The sequence below is a fragment of the Nyctibius grandis genome, chromosome 10 (assembly GCF_013368605.1).
Source record: "Nyctibius grandis isolate bNycGra1 chromosome 10, bNycGra1.pri, whole genome shotgun sequence".
In the NCBI taxonomy this organism is placed as follows: Eukaryota; Metazoa; Chordata; class Aves; order Nyctibiiformes; family Nyctibiidae; genus Nyctibius; species Nyctibius grandis.
In genome coordinates, this window is record NC_090667.1 from 22,270,820 (window position 1) to 22,292,929 (window position 22,110).

The 22,110-nt window shown below is 50.9% G+C and overlaps 1 protein-coding gene and 1 long non-coding RNA gene across 2 annotated transcripts; one reads left to right on the top strand and one right to left on the bottom strand.

Annotated features, from left to right (window-relative positions):
• Positions 1 to 9,418: 9,418 nt before the first annotated feature.
• Positions 9,419 to 12,266, bottom strand: LOC137668271 (uncharacterized). Its single transcript, XR_011048910.1, has 2 exons — positions 12,008 to 12,266; positions 9,419 to 9,808 (listed from the first exon to the last, which is right to left on the bottom strand). It is a non-coding gene; the product is annotated as an uncharacterized lncRNA (long non-coding RNA).
• Positions 12,267 to 12,498: 232 nt separating this feature from the next.
• On the top strand, positions 12,499 to 21,223 carry RPN1 (ribophorin I). Its single transcript, XM_068408741.1, has 10 exons — positions 12,499 to 12,960; positions 13,865 to 13,929; positions 15,495 to 15,801; positions 16,317 to 16,526; positions 17,500 to 17,692; positions 18,026 to 18,125; positions 18,395 to 18,533; positions 18,731 to 18,850; positions 19,328 to 19,573; positions 20,633 to 21,223. Exons 1-10 carry the CDS (start codon positions 12,742 to 12,744, stop codon positions 20,813 to 20,815), a joined length of 1,782 nt encoding a protein of 593 aa, XP_068264842.1. The 5' UTR covers positions 12,499 to 12,741; the 3' UTR covers positions 20,816 to 21,223.
• Positions 21,224 to 22,110: the final 887 nt, after the last annotated feature.

Below are 22,110 nucleotides of genomic sequence, written 5' to 3' on the forward strand. Positions count from 1 at the left end.
CCATCGGGAGTCCCACGCAAGTTGCTACACCCGTGGGGGCACCGAGGGTGTGGGTAGGAAGGGCCCTGCCTCCTCTGCGGCCTCCCATCGCAGCAGAGCTGCTGTCTGCACGGGCCTGCCCTCAGAGGTCCGAGGGGAGAAGGAAGCGGCTGGAGAAATTTTCCTGCTTTGTGCGTTCAGAAATAAAGGATGGGGACACCAGGGCACAAATCTGTTCTTTGGGATCTTTTTATTTGCAGACGTGATCTGGAGTGAGGCAGCAGCAACGGCATTTGTCAGGGAAAAATAGAAAAAAGTAAAATACAACCATTTAAGAGACATTCAGGTTGATTAATCAAGCGATTACCAGTTCCCAGATTAATACTGCAGGCAAGTAAGATGGGACTATGTAAACTCTCCGGCACCTTAATCCATGGGATAATAACCGTCCTCATGGTGCAAGAGAAATCCGTATTTTCTACTCTGCATGTTTGCTGCAAGTTCATTTTATTATTCAGCAATTACTTGAATATTCTCTTGCGTTCATCCAAGTCAAATGACTATTGCGGGTTTAGTTAGCCCCTGAACTCAGGAAAGCAACCAAGGAAAAAAAAGTATTTTTAGAGCTAATTAAAGAGAGACAAGGACCAAAGCTACTTAGAGCTACATTTAAAAAATCCCTTGTGAGCAGTATACAGCAGACTGCTGCCAGCTCTGTAAGAGACTGGGACTGATTTGCAGAGACATCGCAGAACTGGCACGCAGAAGACTTTTGCTCTTCCTTCTGTCCCGAGACAAATCTGTCACATATCAGTAGGCAAATTGCTTGCCTCCTCTGTAGGGTAACGCAGTTTCCCTGTGTGTCACCTGGAAAGGGGAATGCTCACCTCGGAAAGATGCTGCACGGTTTGATTCATTAATGCTGGCAGAGCACTTTGAGATCAATAGAGCAATGGCAGCGCAGCACGGCAAGTGTGCTGTTAAAGTCATCGTTAGCTGTCGGGCCTGGCCCGAATCCCTTCTGAGGAATTTCTATCGCAGAGCACACGGGGTGTCCTTACAGTGTCCTACTTTAGAAAAGTCAGACAACAGTGGTGTAGGGGCCTGAGCCCAGTTTGGTGTCTCTGTTGCCCAGAGAAGCCCATGTGCTGCCTGCAGCGGGAAGCACCTCTGCTCCAAAGGGCAGCCCAGCCCGAGCCAACTTCAGGTACTCACGTCACGCTCTCCCTCCCATACACCAGTGACAGCTCTCGACTGACCCTGCCCTGAGTCACTTCAGCACTAAATCAGCTGATAACTAACAACAAAAGCAGCATGGATAAATTTTCTGCCAGCTTAGTGCACTGAACTGGCTTAATGCAGGGTGCACCTCATACCAGGGAAGGAGAGGGTGAGGCAGGACATGACCACCGGTCCTTGGGCTGGTTTAAGTTGTGGAAATGCAGACTCAGAGAAGGTGAAGGGGAGCCAGGGCTGTGGGGCTCTCCTCATATAGTGCTGGAAAGTTCATGACCAGTTTTGTATCTCCATTTCTCTGCAGGACTCTATGACTATTACCAATAGATCTCACAAGAGAGGGGAGCCTGTGACATCTAATTTATTAGTGCTTTTGAGGTGCCCCATTAGATGCAAAGAGCTGCAGAAGAACCTGGTACCAGTGAAAACCCAGATCGGACAAGAGAAAAAGTTTTGATTAGTGAAATGACACAGAAAAGCCTCCCAAACACACATGATTTCTTTGGATGGGGAGGAAAGTATCCTCTCAGGTCAGCCCCAGGACTGTGGGCCCTGGGCACATGGGCAGCTGGTGGGGCAGAGCACTTGCCCCAGTCCATTCCCTTTAACAGGAGACCCACATGCTGGGCTGTGATGAGCAGACATTAATGGTGAGTTAGAGAGTGTTCCTCGGCTCTCTTTTCCTAAAAGTTTCCTTTTTTTTTTCTCTTTATGCAATATGAAAAGCAATTAAAAACTGTGGGTGAAATTTCCTCCTCCCTCATCTACTGCAGAGGGATCCTGGCACCAGCTATCACATACCTTTGTTACGCAGAGGATAACCTCGCACCACGTTCTTGTGTCACTTGCTAGCTTTCTTGGCATGACCAACAGCTGTGTCATGCCGTAGTTGTTCGTGATGAGTTTCTGATCCTCTGTGGGAATGCAGCATTTTCTCAGACTGACGAGGCAAGATCCTGCCTGCCTTGAAAAACATACGAATCCTGGCACTCGGGAGGACCAATGTCAGCAGAGAGGTCCTTGCCATCCAGACTGGACGCCTGTCTTTTGGCACCGATGAGAGCTACATTCACAGAATGAAAGTAGAAAGACAGCGGTAAGAAAGTGGCAAATGGCAGTATTGAACTGTGGCTCTTGTGTTTTGCCTGGCCATACAGACACACACACACACGCCTCCCCACCAGAATAAACATGTGGAGAAACCAGAGCATGGTGCAATGAGCAGCCCAGCACACTGAGTTTCAGTAGCCTGTGAAGAAAACGCAATTCCTCATCTGACCACTTATCTGATAATATCAAAATTCAATGAAAACCTATAAAAATGGATCAGTTTGAAACGCAATGCCAGTTGTTCCCAATCACTAACATTGCTCTGAAGAAATCCCTTCTCTGCCTTTGAGGGACCTTCGCACAGGTGAGCGGATCCCTAAGGTTATAGTGACAGGTCATAAGACATTTACCAGTGCAGAAACCTCAATCTATTTCATGCACTCATCCCTCTAAACCAGGAAGTAAGAATGTCTCCAGCTTTGATTTTCTTCCCTTTGTGACATCTAATCTCTATTTACTAATCGTCCTGATCCGATTAGAGACAATAAAACATGATATGTCTTACACAATCTCTTTGCTTTTGTCCTTGGACCAAAAGGGACCCTCCTTTTCTCCTCTTTGTCCATAAAATGGCACAGTGAACAGAAATAGCAGGGATACAAAACACCTGGTGGTGTTCCTGATTTCCGAAGGGCCTGCAGAGAGGTCCAGGGAGCGCACTGGCTTAGCTGTAGTACCTACAAATCCTCGACATTAGCTGTGAATGTCTGATGTTCCCCACAGTGCCTAATGCATTCACCTTCTTCCCCTGGATGGACAGGTACTCCGCCTCTGTCCGTCTGTGATATTAAAAGCTTGGGGAGAGCCTGCTCATTCCTCTGATACTCATCCAGCTTATCTCAGCTCTTCAGAGTCCTGCAGTCCCTCCTCCTCATCGCTGGGCACAGTCCTGGGACCCTTCTTTGCCTCTGTGCCCAGAAAGATGTAGCACCAGCCCACAGTGGTTGTACTGCTCAGTGAAAACTGCCTGTCCTGAGATCCCTACGTAAAGCTGTCCTCTCTCAACTAGCTATGCAACACTTTCCTCTTGTCACCTCTGGCTTTCCAGACCAGCTTCCTCAAATTACCATTATAATGAACGAACTTACTAAAATAAAAAAGGGGAACCAAAATGCAGTAAACACACAATATCTTGCTTTTGTACTCCAAGCTTTGTCATCCTTTGATTTATCTTGTCTAAAGCAGATTCACCCTGCTTCTGCTGGCATTTCGTTCATTAGAAATCTTCTGCTGTTGCATGGCCACGTGTACATTTCCACTAGCAAGAGTACAGCTGTAGTCTTTTGCCTGCCCTCTAATCCCTGCCTGCAGTACAAATACCACCCCGGTAATCTACTAATGCTTTCACCTTTGCAGTCCTCAGCTGATTTCCAAGTCATACAGCAGCAACACATGAAAGCAAAAAGCTAGCTCTGGACAAGACTCAATCACCAGATACCAACCATAGGAAGCAACTGCAATCACGTTATCTCATGGCAGATCTCCAATCCGAGCTTCGGCTGAGGTGCAGAGGACATTGCATATAGCGCAAGGGATTACCAGCGTCTGTACTCACTGATAAAATGCAGCTGCTGGAGGCTGAACATCTTAAAAACCCAAAGCACTGATAAAGGGTCTAAATGCAGCCATTGAAGCCTGAGCCCCACGCAGTGGGTGGGGGCTGACCTGCAGTGCTGCAAAGCCTGATTCTGCCACATCCCCTCACACCAGACACTGGAGACACGAGCACATAAAATAAATGGCTTTGGACTTGTTTGACAGCTTCCCCCTGCTCAATAGCAAGCGCCGCAAAACCACTGCAGAGTTGTGATCTCTCTGTGACACTGGGAGGCGGCAATGCTGGCACCTTCCCTTAGATGTCAGCTCACTCCCTGAGCTGTGAATGTCCAGTCTCTCCCTTGCTCTGCCTTTGAGTCAGCCTCCTACAGAGGCCATGGCCAACAGGCTGAGCACAGGGGACACCCCCTTAAACAAGAGCCTATGCTGGCCCTGGCAAGACGGGCAGGGAGAAACAACCACATGCTGCTGGGCCACGGTGTAAGATGGGCACCACACAGCTTTGCACTTACCCATTTGGCATCACCGTAGTTACCTGGATCCTGGACTGGTGGAAGCCAAAGCCCATGGAAGGTTCCTAAGGAGTGTTTTCACGGTTCCGACTTTGAGCTCAGGAGCAGAGGGGTGCCTACATTCTAGTTATGACTGTAATCCCAAGAGGCTGTCACACAAATAGGGACGATCACCTGAGTCCCCTGCAGGACTCCCAGCTGGCCTCTCCAGATACAGAGGTTCTCCAACAACACCAACACCTTCCCACTTTTACAGCTGGTGCTAAATACCAGCTAATTATTTTTTTACAGCTGCGTTGGAGGTATGATGGGTAATTTCATATGATTGTTCTCAGTACTCAAGTGGAGAAGATGATCCAGCAAGTGAAGTAACTTCCCTGAGGCCAGAGTGAGTCAGTTACTTTGTCAGATCTGGATCACAGACATTTCTGAAAGGATTTTTTAAACCCTAAGAATGCTATAAAAATAGGTACACAGAGAGGTGCACGCAGCCAGCACAGAACTGCACAGGCCTTTGCAGAATTGGCCTTTCTTCAGCTATCAAGGTTTTGTTAGAGCAGCGTGTTACCAAAGCAGCAGGTTCTGCAGGCTGTTACTTACCAAGCTCTGAAGCCTTCACGGTGAAGGTCTGGTGTGCCTGAGACCTCTCAGCTCATGACACTAGTGGCTGACATAGCCACAGGGACAGGCAGGACAGGCTGATGGCTGGCAGTGCCTGGAACGCTCTGCAGGACCCACAGGTTGCATGCCACCACTCCTCTCTGCATGGGGCGTTGTGCGATGGGGTGGACCAGCCATGTGAGCTCTGCAACCAGGTGTTTTGTGGCAAAGGTGGCCATGTCATCCTGATGTACCCAGAATGTGTCATGGGACAGGAGCCCTGTGCCATGTGACCACTGCGAACGGGACACTTTATAGGACAGGTGACTCGCACGTCGCTTCTTCCTTAGCAGTGAGTCAGTGCCAAAAGGTGTCCCAAAGATGGCATTCCATGCATAGGAACCAAACTGGCTGCATGCGTGCTCTCCAGGATCTGCAGGTCCATCCTGGATGCAAAGGGCCAGGGGTTGTTTGCAGAGGCCCAGGGAGCTCTTCTGGGACCCTCCCTGGGAAGGACCCGGACAAGTCCCGCAGCGTGTCCCTCCTCAAACACCAGCCACCTCTCTGCAAGCATAGGCTGCTGCATATTAGCTTCAGATCTATCTGCCTCAGCTCTTTCAAGTCACAGATTTTCACAATCCCCTCTTGTCTGCTCTAAAAGAAGTAAATTCCGTATCAATGGCAACCATGAGAAGCCTGTATAATTTTGAGTGCATGTTTTCGAAGAGGGTGACAAAGACACTCAGCCTTGAAGGATAAGGGTGTGTGGGCAGTGAGGTTTGCTTTGCTTTTATCTTGGACAACACTTTTCAACGCCTGGTGCCTCAGCAGCTGCATTTTTGACCCCAGGGAGTTATGACTCACTGTTTGCAAATCCCTGAGCCACCAAATTGAAGGTATGCCCTGCAAAGTACAATCGCCAAAAACTGAAAAGGTTATAGGTGAGTGTTAAAGCTTCAATTACTCTGTTCTAGCAGTCAGGGCTGGCTCCATATCCTCGCCTGAATTTCTGGCAAATAGAAAACAGCACCTCTTACTTTGTTTAGATGAACAGGATCTCTCTGGGTTTATCTCCTTCAACGAAGTCCTCAGCCAACCTAAGAGCAATCAGGCTACCAAAGATGCATTATCCCATCTATCCCAGAACAACGCCAGCCTGAGGAACATCTGCTCTGCCTGATGTGCACTTCTGCCCTCTGCCAAATTGCTTCAGACACCGGGGCCACTCCAACATCAGAGCTGAGGCTGGCCTGCTGGAGTACAGGGCAGAGGCTAAGGCTGTCTTTTAGCTGCTTTCTGGGTGATCTGTGTGAGGCTATGTGCTCCGCTGCCTGCCACCCTTTCTGTTGAGGTGGATCAGTTCGCTGAGCAATACCTGCGAATCAGGGAAAAACAATGCAAACACCCTCAGGCATTTCTTAGCAGGCAGTTAGGAGAGCTGTGTGTGAGGAGCCTGAGGCATGCCAGTGAAGAAATGAGTAAGAAAGAACGATCTTTTATCCTCAAGTTTCTTTTTTGTCCTTGATCATCAGTGTTTTTCTTATCAGGAAAGAGTGATTGCAGTCACTGCTGCAGACCAATGCTGTTCACAGAGGGTTAATGCTCCCTCTGTTTGGGTCACACATCAAACAGCCTGGGGTGGGAAGGAATCACCACCAGCCATCTGTCGGGTCACAATGGGGTTGTCCATGGGGAAGGGGAGACTGAGGACTGCCATGTACGTGCATGCCCAAGGTCCATGAACAGCCAGGCTTGGGTCAGAGGTTTTGATTGAGCCTGGCAGGGGCACAGGGGCTGCCTTTGCAGGAAAAACGTAAATCCCAGCTGGTTCTTTGCAGAGCACCATCCAGGGAAGTCCCCACCCGTGGATTCCAAATTTCAGTAACCTGGTGAGAAATCTGCATTATCTCACAGCAAGCACAGCACAAACACGAGCTCCTGGAGGAAGCAGAAGGCACAGCAAGAGCTGCCAATCTGCAAATGACCCCCTCTTGCTGCTGTTAGCGGGATCCTCAGCTTCCCACTGCCAAAACTGATCCTGCAAAACTGAGGCTTTAAAATCCAGGTTTAAACTCTACATGAACATCGGGCTTCCAAGGTGAAAGCACCAGCAAGCTCTTTCCTTTCCAAAAACAAGCTGAGAAAGAGGACGCGACGCAAAGAGGATTCCATGCACAGATGGGAACTCAGTCTCTGTACTGAGCGTGGCCAGTGGCGGCTCCTCGCTGGGCTTCAGTGACACCGGGGACGCGATCGCGGCCCTGGGGCTGTGCTGTTCCCATCGGGGGTCCCGCCAGCAGCCTGCGGGAAGGGAACTGGGCCCTCCGTCTCATTAACCGTTATTACTAACGTGCGAACTGCAGCGAAGGGGCCGGTGCAGGGAGCAGCGGCAGCCCGGCCGCCCCCGGGCAGGGCTTGCCCCCACGCCGGGCCACCGGCCCCGAGCGCCGGGCAGCCCCTGCGCCACCCGCGTAGCGCACGCTATTCACCAAGGGGTGGTGCTACGCTACCGCGCCAACCCCGGCACCGCCCGCTCGGCGCTCTCCGGCTGCGGGGCGCCTGGGCGCCCCCTGGCGGCGGCGTGCGGACATGGGGGACACAGCGAGGAGGGAGCGGGTGGGGGTCGCTGCAAGGCACTGCGGGGTGGGGGGCACGGCAGGGGCAGGCAAGGCTTTTTGCCACCCCACAGAGCTAGGCACTAGCTCCATCTCCCAGCCCAGGCGGGGCAGAAGTGGCAGCGCAGCTGCTGGGCCCCCCTGTTCCGGCACCGCTGCCCGCAGACACCAGCCAGGACCACAGCGCTCCTTGCCCACGTCAGGGAGCTCGGTGCCAGCCGCGTGGGTGCTCCTACCTTGGAGCGTGCGGGTTTCCACTGGATGCTCTTTTACTGCATTTGTCCCCATGTTTTTCTGCCAAACATGGGAGGCTGTTGCCTCCAGCGCTGGCCCTGGGAGCTGGCAGCCCTGGGGCAAATGAGCAGCTGGCAGAGGTATGATCCTGTGCCAGGCCCTGGAAGGAGGAGCTGAACACGGCCCATCTGCAGCCCAAGGGTGTGTTCAGCCCAGGAGCCAGCATCTCCCCTCTCCGCCCATGGCTAGGACCCCTGGCCTCCTCCTCTGGAGCATGGAAGGACAGCAGCTTCCCTGCCTCTTCCCTGCCCCCCTGGTTCTCTGTGAAAGGCAGCATTTGACTTTTCAAACCAAGATTTGCACCTTGTCCTCCTTACGCTGCCTCTGGCTTTGTAGACACCAACCTGCCCAAGGCATTTTCAAGCTGCGATGTGATGCGGACAGACCACTTTAGGATTGGTTCAAAGGGGGTGTTGTACCCAGGTCCCGTCTGCACTGGGAAGTACTTGAGTGGCAGCCCTGATCTCACCCTAATTTTCTGATACAGTTAAACCAGCACTGTTCCCTCTATGGAAAACATGCTCTTATCCTGTAACAAAATCCAGACCCACCCGAGCCGAAGCAGGTCTCCTCGAGTGGGCAATGTACTCATTCCTTGCTCAGGCTCTGCATTTTAACCCCACGCATGTAGCAGGTTCCTGCCATTAGCAGCCCACCACTGCCTGTCTATGGCTATTTCAGTTATGTTTCTAGTAAGCTTTAAAAACAGAGTTAAAAGTACTTTTTATAGTGATGAAGTGTCCTCCTTGCTGTAATTTTTTCCTCCCTGTTGTGACAATACCTGTAACACAGCGGTCTCACCCCCTTACAAAACTCACAGACGCTCTCCCATTTTCTTCCGGCGGGTTTTCCTGTGTGCTTCCCGATGCTTCGTACAATTGCCGTGCACAGCCAGTTTTCTCCACTAGTTTTTCTGAGTCTCATGGTCTAATGGGGGGAAGGAAAACAGATTTTTTTTTTTTCAAACCCAGGAAGCAATTATTTTCAAGAAAGGTGAACTTTGTGAGGAAGGGGCTACTACAGATTCCTGAAGTAACCTGAAGAAACCCCAGAGGAGCAGCCCCTGAGCAGACAGTGCCCCATCAGCACTGCCTCTGTGCGAAGGCAGGACACATTTCCAGGGCAGCCGAACAAAGTGCAGGAGCTCAGCCCCAACCAGCCCCCTCCAGGCCCACCACTCCCATGGAAATCACAGGCGAGTCCCAAGCCAGAAGCACGGTGTGTTTTGCTTGGCAGAGGCTCAGTGCGAGTTGTGCTGACTAGTTGAAAAATGAGGTTGTAAAAATAACGAAACTGGAAGACTTTTTTTTTTTTTCCAGCTGCTTTTCGAGGGCCTTAGCAAGGCTAAGTAAACTCTGCCATCACTCAGCCAGCTCGTACCTGCGCTCTTGCGGTTGGGAACTGCAAAACCTCACTCGGGATCTAATACAGAGAGAGAAGTGCCCTCTGCCTCCCGCTGGCAGCCAGAAGGCTGCCTTGATCTTACACAGACAGGATTAAACAGTGAAGCACCAATGAAATCTGAAGCAGAGTTTTATCTTTGTCATCACGACCTCCACGTGCCTGTGTTTTTTTCAGGATTGCTGTTAGATTTGTATCAAAACCTGCAAGCTAAAGTGTTGCCAAGATGACTTTTGCTACACATGCACAACCCTGTTTAGTATCTCTTGCCCTTTTCCTGGGGTCCTCAGAGAGTAACACATTGTATCATGGTCCCTGCATATTCCTGGTGCAAGCTGGTACGAGGATCACACCAGGATAAATCCTGTTCCCTGCTGCTAAAGGCTTCAGTGTGCTCCTGTGGTCACAGCCAGCCCTCTCCTTCAGGAAAACAACTTCTTCTCCTTTCCTCCTTGAGAACAAATTGCTCTGACAGATGACACAGCTCTGAGTTTGGCATCAGCCCTGTAAAAACAGAAGAGTATAGAGTTTTTCCTGGTGTGCAGTTCTGTCCATGTCTTATCCTGACAGACGCATTTATCAGACCGCTCTCATCCCTCAACCCTGGCAGACGGCTGGGCTGGCACCAGCTCCATCGCGACAGTTCCCCTCCCACTGCTCGGTGTGCCTGAGGGTGACATGCTCTCTCTGCAGCACGTCACCTGAAGCTGGGGCGTTATGCTGCTGCCTGGGTGGCAGCGGGATCTGGTCACCTCTCTTACACTGCTTCCCAACCCACAGGTCTCTGGGGCATTACTGATGGAGGGGGACATCCCCTGCAATGGGCAAATTAAAAAATAAAAATAAAATATATATATATATAAGGAGAGAAAAATAAGTGTCTCTGGACTCGTGGCTCTCACTGCTGCTTGGCACTGGCCCTGGGTGGCCAGATCCGCACACAGACACCACAGCCTGGGACAATTAGGAAGCAGAGTCTGGTGCAAGCCCCACAGCACTCTTCACCTGCAAAAGCAGCCTCTCCCTGCTCGAATACTGCCCATGAGCTATCCCAGTCATTATAATCAGCGCACCCAGCCACGGGCCTGCTGTCCCCATGACAGCTGTTAACTGAACCCATGCACAAAGGAACAGCGGGCACCGCACGGCGCAAACTTAAAGGTCTACCTGACATGCAGAGCAGCAGTGCGAGGGGCCGCCCGAGCCAGATGGATCCTTGAAGCAAGAAGCCTAAAGGCAGCAGCTTTTCAACCCAAAGATAAATTTAGCCTATGTGGTAGGGCTGAAGCCTTGGAACAGACACTGTACAGGCTCGGCATGACTCAATTATTGCAATTAGAAATGGATCCGAACACGGGGTTAGCGTGTAACAGCCTGATTCAGAGCTCGCCAGGGTCTGGGATGGGTCAATGTTGAAACTTTTGCATTTGCCAGCAAGCTCAGATCCAGGCTCTGAGCTCTGAACCCATCGGAGAGCAACCTTTGGCCCAGGATGTAATGACTGAAGCCCAATTATCTCCAGACACAAGGGGAATGTGTATTTATTTCTCTCCCTCCCTTTGCCAGGAGAAATTGCCTGAGGGAGAGATGGGAAATAAAGGCTGGAGCTGTGTGTTATTAAAGACGCAGCCGGGAGTTCATTTATTCCCTGTGGCACAGAGGCTGGGGTTGAAGGAAGGACAGTGACAGCCTCTCCTAGCAGAGTTTTCCATGGCAAAACCGACCCGGACAACTGGAGGGAGCCCCCAGACGCAGCACTGCTGGCCAGCCTTAAGTTAGAGCCAGCGGTTTCGCTCAGTTGTCCACATTTCGCAGTTGTTTCTCCCCGAACCTGCCTACCCAGTTCCTGTGGCCCCAAAGCCCAGCTCTTTGGAGAAAAGGGCCAGGATAAACATGCTTTTCCTGCGGAACAGAGGGACCTGGAACATTTCCCTAGCTGGAAGCATGAGGCTGAGGAGCTGAACACCCATCCCTGCGACCATCTCTTGCTGTGCTGCTGGAAGATGGCCCTGCTATCACCCAAAACACGGTGAAAAAACTACCCGCTTGCACTAGGATATGTTAGCAGGCCAGCTGCCAAATTCACAGCTCTGGTGCCTAAATAAATCAAAGAGAAACTGAAGCCATTTGCCAAAAACTGTCCATGATTGGAACTGGGGGGGCAGTGAGGTGAGAAAGTGAAGGCCAGTGAAGAGGTGATGCTGTTTTGAACATAGCACAGCAGGAGACATCCCATTTGATTTAGCCTTTGCCAAGGGGCTGTTTGACTCCAGCTCCAAACTCACTACATTTAGGAAATCCCCTTCCGATACTTGGCAATCTCAGGCCAATTCAAAGAATTATCTCTGTGACTCATATTAGGATCTTAAAGAAAGGTCGAGTCCTGGATCACATTATGCAAACATGAAAAGTCTGTTGTCCCACAGGGCTCACGGACAAAAGCCCTGCTCCAGCAATCACGGCAGACAACATCCGTTCCTTGCTTTTATCTGCTTCAGATGTTTGGGAATAAAGCGTCAATCACCTCTTCCCCAGTCACGTGTTAAACCACTAACATTTTCCTTTCTCCAGCTCTCTTTGCCCAAGGTAGTCCAGGGCCGGTTACCCCGCCTCAGCTGCCTGCAGCACTTCCACTCTGGCACCGTTTAGCTGTCAATTATCAGTGTTTTTTAGCAGAAGATTTGGATTCAGCTTAAAACCTACTTGCGTTAAACGTCGCCTTACAGGGCACCAGCAGTCCGTGTACCAGTGAGACAAACCGTCCCAATCTGTGTCTCATTAATTCAGCAGGGTAATCAAAAGCACCATAACTCCATCTCTGCACAGCGCCCGGTGCTAAACCTGGCGCCGTCCGTGCCGAGAGCCCTTCTCCGGTGCCACCCGATGCCGGGCACCACCATGTCACTTTATGGTTTTGGCCACTCGAAGCTGCCGCTGTCGGAGCCCTGGCGAGAGCCCGGCTTTTGCTGAAAACGAGGAGAAAACAGAGCTGCTTTGTGTGACTGCTGCAGAGGAGGCTTAAAAGCATGCGGACACCCTGAGCGCCCCGAGTTGTTCGCGCCTCTCCAGGCCCCGCAGTGGTTTCCCACAGCCGCCCGGCGGGCGCTGCCGCCGCTGGGCCGGGCCAGGCCTGGCAGCTGAGCGGGGCCGCGAGCCCAGCCGCACCGCGCCAACGCCCGGGCACCGCAAAGCACCGCGGAAGGGAGGCGGCCGCCCGGGGCCACGGGAGGCCGGAGCCAGCCCCGGGGCTCCGGAGCGGCCCAGCCCGGCCCGGCCTTTCTCCGCAGGCGCCCGCCCTACCCCGCGGGGGGGCCTCAAGTGCTGCTGGGCGCCGCCATCGTACATCTCCTTCCCGCCGCAGGGCGCCGCCATCTTGTGCCCTCCGCGTACAGCGCGGGCGCCGCCATCTTGTGCCCTCCCCGCGCGGTGTGTCGGCCATGGCGGGGCTGCTGTGCCGCCTGCTCCTCTGCCTGGCGGCCGCCGCCGCCGACCTGCTGCTGGAGGAGGCGCGGCGCTCCGTGGACCTCAGCACCCACCTGGCCAAGGTCTCGGCCGAGCTCAGCCTCGCCAACGCGGCGGGCGGCACAGCCGCCTCCGCCTTCCTGCTGGCGCTGGAGCCCGGCCTGGAGCCGCACCTGGCCTACCTGGGCGTGCAGGTGAGCGCGGGCCGCGAGGGGCAGCGGGGGACGGCGCCCCGCTCCGGGGGGGGCCGCGGTGTGGCCTGGGCGCTGCCCGAGCCTCGCCGCCCGCAGGGACACGTAGGCACAGCGCCGCGCTGCCGGCCCAGCCCCGCGGCCCCGGGCGCTGCCTCCTGTTCCCGCCGCACGGGCTCCGCCGGCGGCCGGGGAGAGGCTTCCGCGCCCGGCACCCACCAGCGCTGCCCCTCCAGTGCTCCCGCTGCCTTGTAAATCACGCAGCGAAGGGTTTCTGTCCTTATGGGGAACAAAGCGGGGTGAAGGGCTGAGGTGGTCAGGTCTGGGAAGCGATGAGGGAGTCGAGAGAGGTGCTAATCAACGCGTTACCGCTGTAACGGGAGCAGCCACAGCCCCTCGGGTGGAGCGGGGCTTGCATCCCAGCAAGGCGATGTGCAGGCCCGGGGATGGGACGGGGGGGGTCCAGCTTCTTACCCCGGGGATGTAAGTGCAAGAGGGTTTATCTGATCCCAGGAGTATTTGCAGTGATCTCCCTCTTGCTGGCCAAGTCAGATCCCCGTGGCCTGCTCGCTCCCCAGCCGCTGTGGAAGACATACAAGAGAAAGCACAAAAGCAGTTGACTGAGATTCTCATTTACACAAGTTACGGCGACTGTGCTGGCTTGGGAACCAGGATGGGAGGAACTTGAAAGGGTTATCAGAAATCTCCAGTATTTGTTCTTGCACACTGACCACGCTGCAATTTGTATTAATGAAAATACTATAAAAGGGCTGTTTTTTTAAATAAAGTAGCTCTCTATCAGCTTGTACTTTCTGGGGGGGGCATCCACCAAAAAAGGAGATAGACTGTATGGATATGTTAAGTTTTTAAACAGCAGCACGCTGATCAGTCTGGTGTTTTGGAACAGGTGAAGGGGGAGGAAGAGGAAGAGAACACCTTGGAAGTGAGAGAGACTAAAGTTAAGGGCAAAAGGTGAGTGTCACCCTCTAAGGTTGTGCATCTGGGTTCTACCATCATCCTCAGGGTAGAGCAGAAATACCACCCTAGTCCCACATACCTGGAGATCCTTAGAGTCTTTTGTTCCTGAAAAGATCCACTCTGTACTCAGGCTGCATCCTGGGGCACCACAGAACTGGGGAGCACAGTTTGCACAAGCAGCCAAACCCAATTCCTGCAGCCCAAGAAGCCCCCCGTAGAAGTCATTCCCCTCCCTCAGATGCTCTTTCCTTGGGAGACAGCACGTGTGGTTTCAGATCTCTGCACTGAACCTAACACAAGCAGCCTGTACCTGCTTCTCACAGCCACCCAAAGCTGCTAGTGAGGGGAGAGCCCTATAAGGGAGAGAATCTCTCTCTTAAATGCAACTCAGCTGCTTTCAAGGGGGCTCAGCTGTGCTCAGTCTGTTGTACTCAGAGCCTTAAGTAATGTCCTGTTACTTCATAAAGGGACATCAGGTAAGAGAAGCATTATATAGCTACAGTCGTGCTCTTCCCCATTGCTCCCTTTTGGGGCCTGAAATGATTGGCAGTGGCGATTACAGAGAGATTGTAAGTGCTCTTTGGCTGTGGCCCCAAAGCACTGCTCTTAGTCTGCGGTGTGGGGAGTACCACAGTGTGCTGGACACTGTGACCCAGCATGGGCCGTTCCCCACTGCAGGGAGAGAGGATGTGTTTTGCCTGAGGCTCTGCACTGCCAAGCTTGGGATATTTTGCTTGTGCTGCAAGACTGGGCAGGCAGGTGCTTTCTGAGCCATGAGAGCTGAGAAATAAAGGGTGCTTGTAAAGTGGGTCAGAAGCACAGTGCTGCTGGGTTTCAAAGCGCAGTAGCTGTAGAGTTAAATTGCCAAAGTGGACCAGGGTTTCTGACATAGCTGGAGGCCTCGTGTGATCCTGCTCTTGGACTACCAGGCATGATTTGAAGTCCATTCTCTTCTGTCATCACCTTGGTCCATCAGATGCATCCTACAGGTTGTGTGAAATCTCATTTCTTTCTGTAGTACCTCAGTCCAAAACCATGCTCATTTTCTGGCCCTTCCTTAGTTTCAGATCCTGTGGGCAAAAAGCTGAGAATGAACAGATTTTGTGGGAACAGGTGCTTAAGATGTTTGTGGTTTGTCTTCTGGACATTTGTACATGCTTCCTCATATTCAAATCATTCTTGTAATCTGAAGAAGAATGAAAAAAACCCTGCCAAATCATGCTTTATAAATGCAGAACTAGGGAGGGGAGTGTTTCCCCTTATTCCTCTTCAATATGGGACCCAAAGACAAATGTGTCTTTGTGAACCAAACACTGTAATTGTGCCTGAACACAGTTCACCCTGTGTTGCCTCCTGTCCTGCTTCCCCAGTCCAGAGTAAGCAAACCCTCTGGGACAAGACATCTGTACGCCGTGGAGGAGCAAATAAAATACTGTCTCAAATCACACACGATATATGTGATATATGGGCTCCCACCCACAAGGGATGTTGCAGGAGTTGGATCTGATTGCTCTCTAGGGGGAGATCTCGCATGACTTACCTGTTCTTCTCCCTTCCAGTGGAAAATTCTTCTCTGTGAAGCTGCCATCTCCTTTGGCACCAGGAGCCAAGGTCCGTGTATCTGTCGAAATGGTTTTCACACACGTTTTGCAGCCCTACCCCACCCATATCACCCAAAGCGAGAAGCAGTTTGTGGTCTTTGAAGGAAATCACTATTTCTACTCACCGTACTTCACCAAGACCCAAACAACCCGGGTCAAACTGGCCTCTAGGAATGTGGAGAGTTACACCAAGCTGGGCAACCCTTCCCGCACTGAAGACATGATTGAATATGGCCCCTTCAAGGACATTCCTCCATACAGCCAGGTAAATGTCTGTGCAAAGAAGTTGTGGCTCTGCAGAGAGCATCTTGCAAACATGGCACCTGTGTCTCAGAGGCTGGAGAGTGGGAAGCAGAGGTTTTCTGTAAGAATCGCAGGTCAAGCCTAAGTTAGCCTTTGTGCAGGCTAGGAACACATGCTCCAACAACGTACTCCTGGTACAGACGTGATTGCTGACCACTGCTTGGTGTCACAGAGCAAACCGAGCACATTTGTGCGTGGTTCTGGCAGGGGTGTATTTGCAATGGGGAAGACTGCATCTCTAGCCCCCTCACCGTCATAACTCTGCCAGACGTGCAGGCTGTGACCTGTGAGTACACCCCAGGTACCCAGTGCCCTGTGTGAGCTGGGCTGGGGAGGCTTAAACTTTCCCATGCGGGCAACTTCACCTCTCTGCAGAGTCTTTCAAGGAGGCTTCTCCGTGGGACGTGGAGACAGATAATTGTGAGAGGAGGCTGCTCCTCACTTCAGCTCTAATTGTTTATCTTTTCTCCTTCTTAGGACACTCTGAAGGTGCACTATGAAAATAACAGTCCATTCCTGACCATCACCAGTATGACCCGAGTCATTGAAGTGTCTCACTGGGGGAACATTGCCGTTGAAGAAACAGTTGATTTAAAGCACACAGGAGCAGTGCTGAAGGGGCCTTTCTCCAGATACGACTACCAGAGACAGCCAGACAGTGGGATCTCTTCTGTCAAGTCTTTTAAGGTTGACATTTTGCATAGTATTTTTTTTTCCTTTTTTTTTTTCTGTGGCTTCCCCCTTCCTTACATCCCCGGAGAGGAAAAAAAATACAGTTGACCTTTTCTTTGGTAACCATGCTCAAGTAATAAGGGAATATTGAAGCTCTGATCTATTTTCAGAGAAGGCTTGTGCTAGATAGGAATGGCTTTTGGAGGTAGAATTAGGAGGTTATATGCTTTATTGCATCTGTTGGTCAAATGAACTGCATATACCAGGGCATGTAGTGTTTCTGCACACTCCCACCCCTGCAATCTCAGGGACCCCCTAAAACCCGTAATCCCTGTGCTGACAGCTCTGCTTTTCATTTTCTACTGTGCAAGAGCCATCCATTCTGTCCTCACCCTCTTATTTTCAGAGTTGCCTTCTCTGTCATATCCTCATCATGTTTAACAGTACTAATTGGAAACTCACCCATTCATTCCTTGCTCACAAAGCACTCAACAAGAGTTAAAGCTGTGGCTCTGCTAGCCAGATGTGAAAAGTATTATGTGTTTTCATCTGAACCGAAACCTTTCTTGCTGTTTGAAGCCTCCAGGATTGATTGTTGTAATTCTCTAAGGTGGTGCAGCCAAACAGAAATCTCATTTTGATGAGCATAAAGCCAGCGAGCTCAGTGAGCTAGGGCAGCGGGCTGGAGTGAAAAGGGAATTGCTCTCCTGGTGGGCATGATGAGATCCCTCGCTGCCTGGGATATTTGAAATTGGGCTGGAGAAAGCTCATTCACTTAAAGGCCAAGTGATTTTAGTGCTGGCAGTCACTTCTGTGGCTGCTTGCTTATAATAGCACAATTTTGCCACTCGGTGCAACTGAACGGCTATTTTGTCATCTCTCACATGGGAGCGCAGTTTCTTGATGCTTAACAGCCATTACTGGTTTTGCCAATTTCACTGGAAATAACTCCTAGCCAATGCACTGGCCATTGCTTCTCTCCATACAGACCATTCTCCCAGCTGCTGCTCAGGATGTCTATTACAGAGATGAAATCGGAAACATCTCCACCAGCCACCTCCTTGTCCTGGATGACTCTGTAGAGATGGAGATCCGTCCCCGCTTCCCGCTTTTTGGGGGATGGAAAACCCATTACATCATCGGCTATAACCTGCCAAGCTATGAATACCTCTATAATCTCGGTGGGTGGCAAAGGGGAAGGGAATAAGAAACCTTCTTCTCTGTGTTTAAAGGTGGTTGCTGCACAGTAAAGAATTCAAAGCTGCGGTACGCTGCACCTTAGCAACAACAGTTGCTAGCTATTATTTCTAGAATATGCAAATCCACCTTCTTTGCTATGCTTCCTTCAGGTTTTTGTAGCCATCTGGTTAAAATATACTCGAGTGAGCTAGTGCCCCCTGCTGCGCAGTGTATCCGTCTGGATGCTGCTCCTGCTTCTGTTAGTAAGCTGAGCTTCAAGGCTGCCCCTTGTTCTTCGAGGAATTGTAACCACCCTCTGGTCTGCACTCTCTTAGGTGATCAGTATGCCTTGAAAATGAGGTTTGTCGACCACGTGTTTGATGAGCAAGTTACGGACTCTCTGACTGTCAAGATCATCCTGCCAGAAGGTGCCAAGTAGGTGTCATTACTCCTGGCTTGTTACTGCAGTCGATGCTCTGTAGGTGGCAATTCTCAAGCCTGCTCTAATGGCCTGAGGACAGTGAAACAAAACCATGACTGTTCGTGTGGAGGAGACCTTGGAACACAGCTTTGCTTCCTTTTAGAGTGTTGTTTAAACTGCATAATTTGCCTTGTGCTAGAGGCCACGGTTGGCCAGCCAAGTCCTAGGTTACATCATCTCAAACACTGTAGAGTCATACGGGACTGTCTGGTTTTATTCACAGGAATATCCATGTGGACAGCCCCTATGAAATCAATCGTGCTTCAGATGAGCTTCACTACACTTACTTGGACACTTTTGGACGTCCAGTTATTGTGGCACACAAGAGCAACCTGGTGGAGCAGCACATCCAAGACATCGTGGTGAGTGTGGCCTCTCTGCATGGTTTGCCTGAGCAGTTGCACCTCCTCTGTATTCAGCAGCACAGTCAAAATACCCGTATCCGGTTCCAGAAATACATACTTGCTGGACTGCACGGCCAGTTCCACTGCTGTCTGAGGAGAGGAGTTCTCCCACAGTAACATGGGTCACTCCTCAGTGTTTCAAACATCTCTTCTAGGTTCATTATACCTTCAACAAGATCTTGATGCTGCAGGAGCCTCTGTTGGTGGTTGGAGCTTTCTACATCTTGTTCTTCACTGTGATTGTCTACGTGAGGCTGGATTTCTCCATCACTAAGGTGCTGTGTGATGAAGGGTCCTGTGGGAGCGTTAGTGGTTTACTCAGCTGGTGGTTGGAGATTTTTCATACCAGTAATTCTTGCTGAATATTCCTGCAGATATTTCACTAGATGCTTAAATGGAGCCCTGTTTTAATGCTTCCTGAGCATTGATACTCCTGCAGAGTTTGAACTGGTGTGCTAAGGCTAACCTGAATTTTGCCCTCTGGATGAAAAGGAATCCCTCCCTGAGAAGCAGGGATGTCTGCAGTTCTCCTTCTGCATCACTTTAATTTGCTTCTTGTTAAACTGTTTGTTGGGCTACGCTGAGTGCTGAAAGGTGCTTGCCCTAGTCAGTACTTGTACCATTCACCTAATTACTGTCAGTTGACTTAATTGCAAAGGGAGGAGTTTATGTAGCAGTCCTGTGTCAGACTGCAAGCATTGCTTGATGCAATTGACATGACTGCATTGGTCTTCCCTTCTGTCCTCTTGCAGGATCCAGCTGCTGAAGCTAGGATGAAGGTTGCCTGCATCACAGAGCAAGTGCTTACTCTAGTGAACAAGAGACTTGGGCTGTACCGTCACTTCGATGAAGCAGTGAATAAATACAAGCAGTCACGGGACATCTCCACCCTGAACAGCGGAAAAAAGGCTTTGGAGATGGAACACAAGGCCCTGACAAATGAAATATCCTCTCTGCAGTCTAAACTGAAGACAGAAGGCTCTGACTTATGTGATAAAGTAAGAAATTCTAATATTTTTGTTAAGCTTTCTTATTCTTGGCTCTATCAAGTATTCTAGGTGAGTTTTAATTTGGGGTTTAGTTTCTGCAGCCTGTATTTTTTTTTTCCTCTGAAAATGGCTTGATCCCTGCAAGGGGTGTGAAGATCAATTTATTCTTTTTGCAGTAATCTTGGTTATGCAGCCCTGTAAGTGCTGCTGGTAAACAGCTGCTTGTGCTGTTTCTTAAACAGCCCTTGAACCAGCTGCATCAGTACAGATTAATGCTTTGGTAACACAATCCTGATGCTTCTCATTGAGCTCATGGCAGCAACACTTAGGCAAAAATGGAAACTATCAACACGTTATCAGTTCTGACTTTGCTACTGACACCAGCCAAACCAAAATCTTCTCCCTCATCTCTGATTTTCTCACACGTGTGGATTTGGTGCTGACAGAATTTTGGTAACGTGATGCTCCTCAGGGGGTATTTCGCTGGACCATGTTGAAAGCCATGGCACAGTGAGCACACACCCACTATCCCTTCCTCACTCCACTGTATTTCAGCACTTACCTGGAACAGCCACTTAACCCCAAGTGAGGGACACTTTAGCCTCTGAGGTCCATTCAACCAACAGCCACCTTGCTTAATCTGTTATTAACTCAGAGTACCTCTGTCATTACAGACCTGCTTCTCACCCACCATTAACATTTAACTGTAGGCATACAGCTTCCAGCTGTCATAGTTGTGATTTAGCTTGAAGCCTTTAAAATCTATCATTAAACACTCTTTAACAGTCATTGCACCTGTCTCCTGCCTGTATGGCTCCTGGGTCCTTGGAGCCCCTTTATCTCCAGTGCTTAATTATCCGTTCATGAGATGTTCCTTGTAACATGATGCCTTGAAACAGAGGTGATGGCTCAGGAGGCAATATTCAGGGACTGGAGATGTTTCCACTTAGCATTGACTTCATTCTTTGCTCCAACTTTGCTCTTCTATTCCAGCTTCACTGTAGGGATTTGTTGTTTTGGGTTTTTTTTGTCTCCTCTAATATTCCTTTTGTTTCTCACTGCCATAAGGTAAGTGAGATTCAGAAGCTCGATGGCCAAGTCAAGGAGCTCGTTCTGAAGTCCTCGGTCGAGGCTGAGCGGCTGGTAGCTGGCAAGCTCAAGAAGGACACGTACATCGAGAATGAGAAGATGCATTCCAACAAGCGCCAGGACCTGGTCACTAAAATTGACAACATCCTCGATGCACTGTAACTCTGTAGTTTAGCAACCAGGTGGAGGGGAGAGGTATGAAGGAAGATGAGAAGCCTGGGAGTGGATACACTTTGAGCCAAAACTCCTTCCCAGCAAAATTAGGGGAAAAGTTGATGTGAAATGTCTGAAAGTACATTTTGGTTTTAGATTTTTCTATAGAGCCTGTCTGCTCAGCAACATGTGCTGTGGAAGGGACCATGACATCACGCTGTTTGGCTAGGTAGCAGGGTTTCCTTACCAGCAGTGAGGCTCAGCCAGGTTATAAAAGAGTCTCCTGCTTTTGGTTTTCCCTGTATAGATAGATATACCCTGACTAAACACACACGAACAGCCAGTCTGAGCACAGACACGCTCATGGCAAATCTGAATGTCACATCTTCAGAAAAAATAAAAGACTTTGAAATAAAACCGCCACTCTCTCGCCTTCACATGTTGTGCAGGGGTGGGGGGAGGCAGAGGCGCTGGTGCAGAGGGGCTGGGTGGCCCTATCCTGGCCACGGCCAGGCAATGCAGTTCCCTGGGGAGCAGAGTTCAGCCCTGACTGCTCCCGCCTCCCATCAGCTGTGTTCCTTGAAGGCAGAGCTCTGCCATCCTCAAGGCCCTGACCCAGGCAGAGGAGAAAGCCAAGCCCTTCTTCCCTCAGGACATGCACACACCTACATCCTTACGGGGAGAAGAAACAACGCAACCCCTCCTGCTAGCCCCTTGCTGTGTGCTACGTGCTTTCCTGCTGCATGTGACAGCAGTCCCTGCTTCCCTTGTGCTGCCGCAGTAGGCCCTTGCTCACGCCTGGGTACCCTGGGGTGTGCGTGAAATTCCCTCATAACTGCAGTCTCGTAAGAATTCTTTTTCCTGTGCCTCTCTGCTTCAGTGCACTGCTAACCACCCTAGAGCTGACTGGAGGGACTGGAATATAGGTATCCCTTGCACAGCTTAGCTGTTTACCAAAGCTGTTTGAGATCCCAGTACAGAAAGGACCAGAAAAAAGCAGAATGAGACATGTCCCTCTGCCTTCTTGCTGATGCCCTGCCCTGCAGGTGGAGGCAGCTGTCTGAGAGTGGATGTTTCTGCAGGGCAGGGGTGGGTGAGTGGGGTGCAGCCCTCTCCATGGGGCATCTGCAGCCACCTGCAGAAACCACACTCGAGGAAGAGCTGGTGGCAGCTTACAAACTGGGCAAGAATATGGCTATGCCACAGAGCGATTTGAGCCATCCCCAAGGGTGCTAGTGCCAGAAGCAGCTGTGGTGGGGGGTGGAGGTGTGCCAGGGTTCCTGCACGGGCTCCACGTGAGGCTT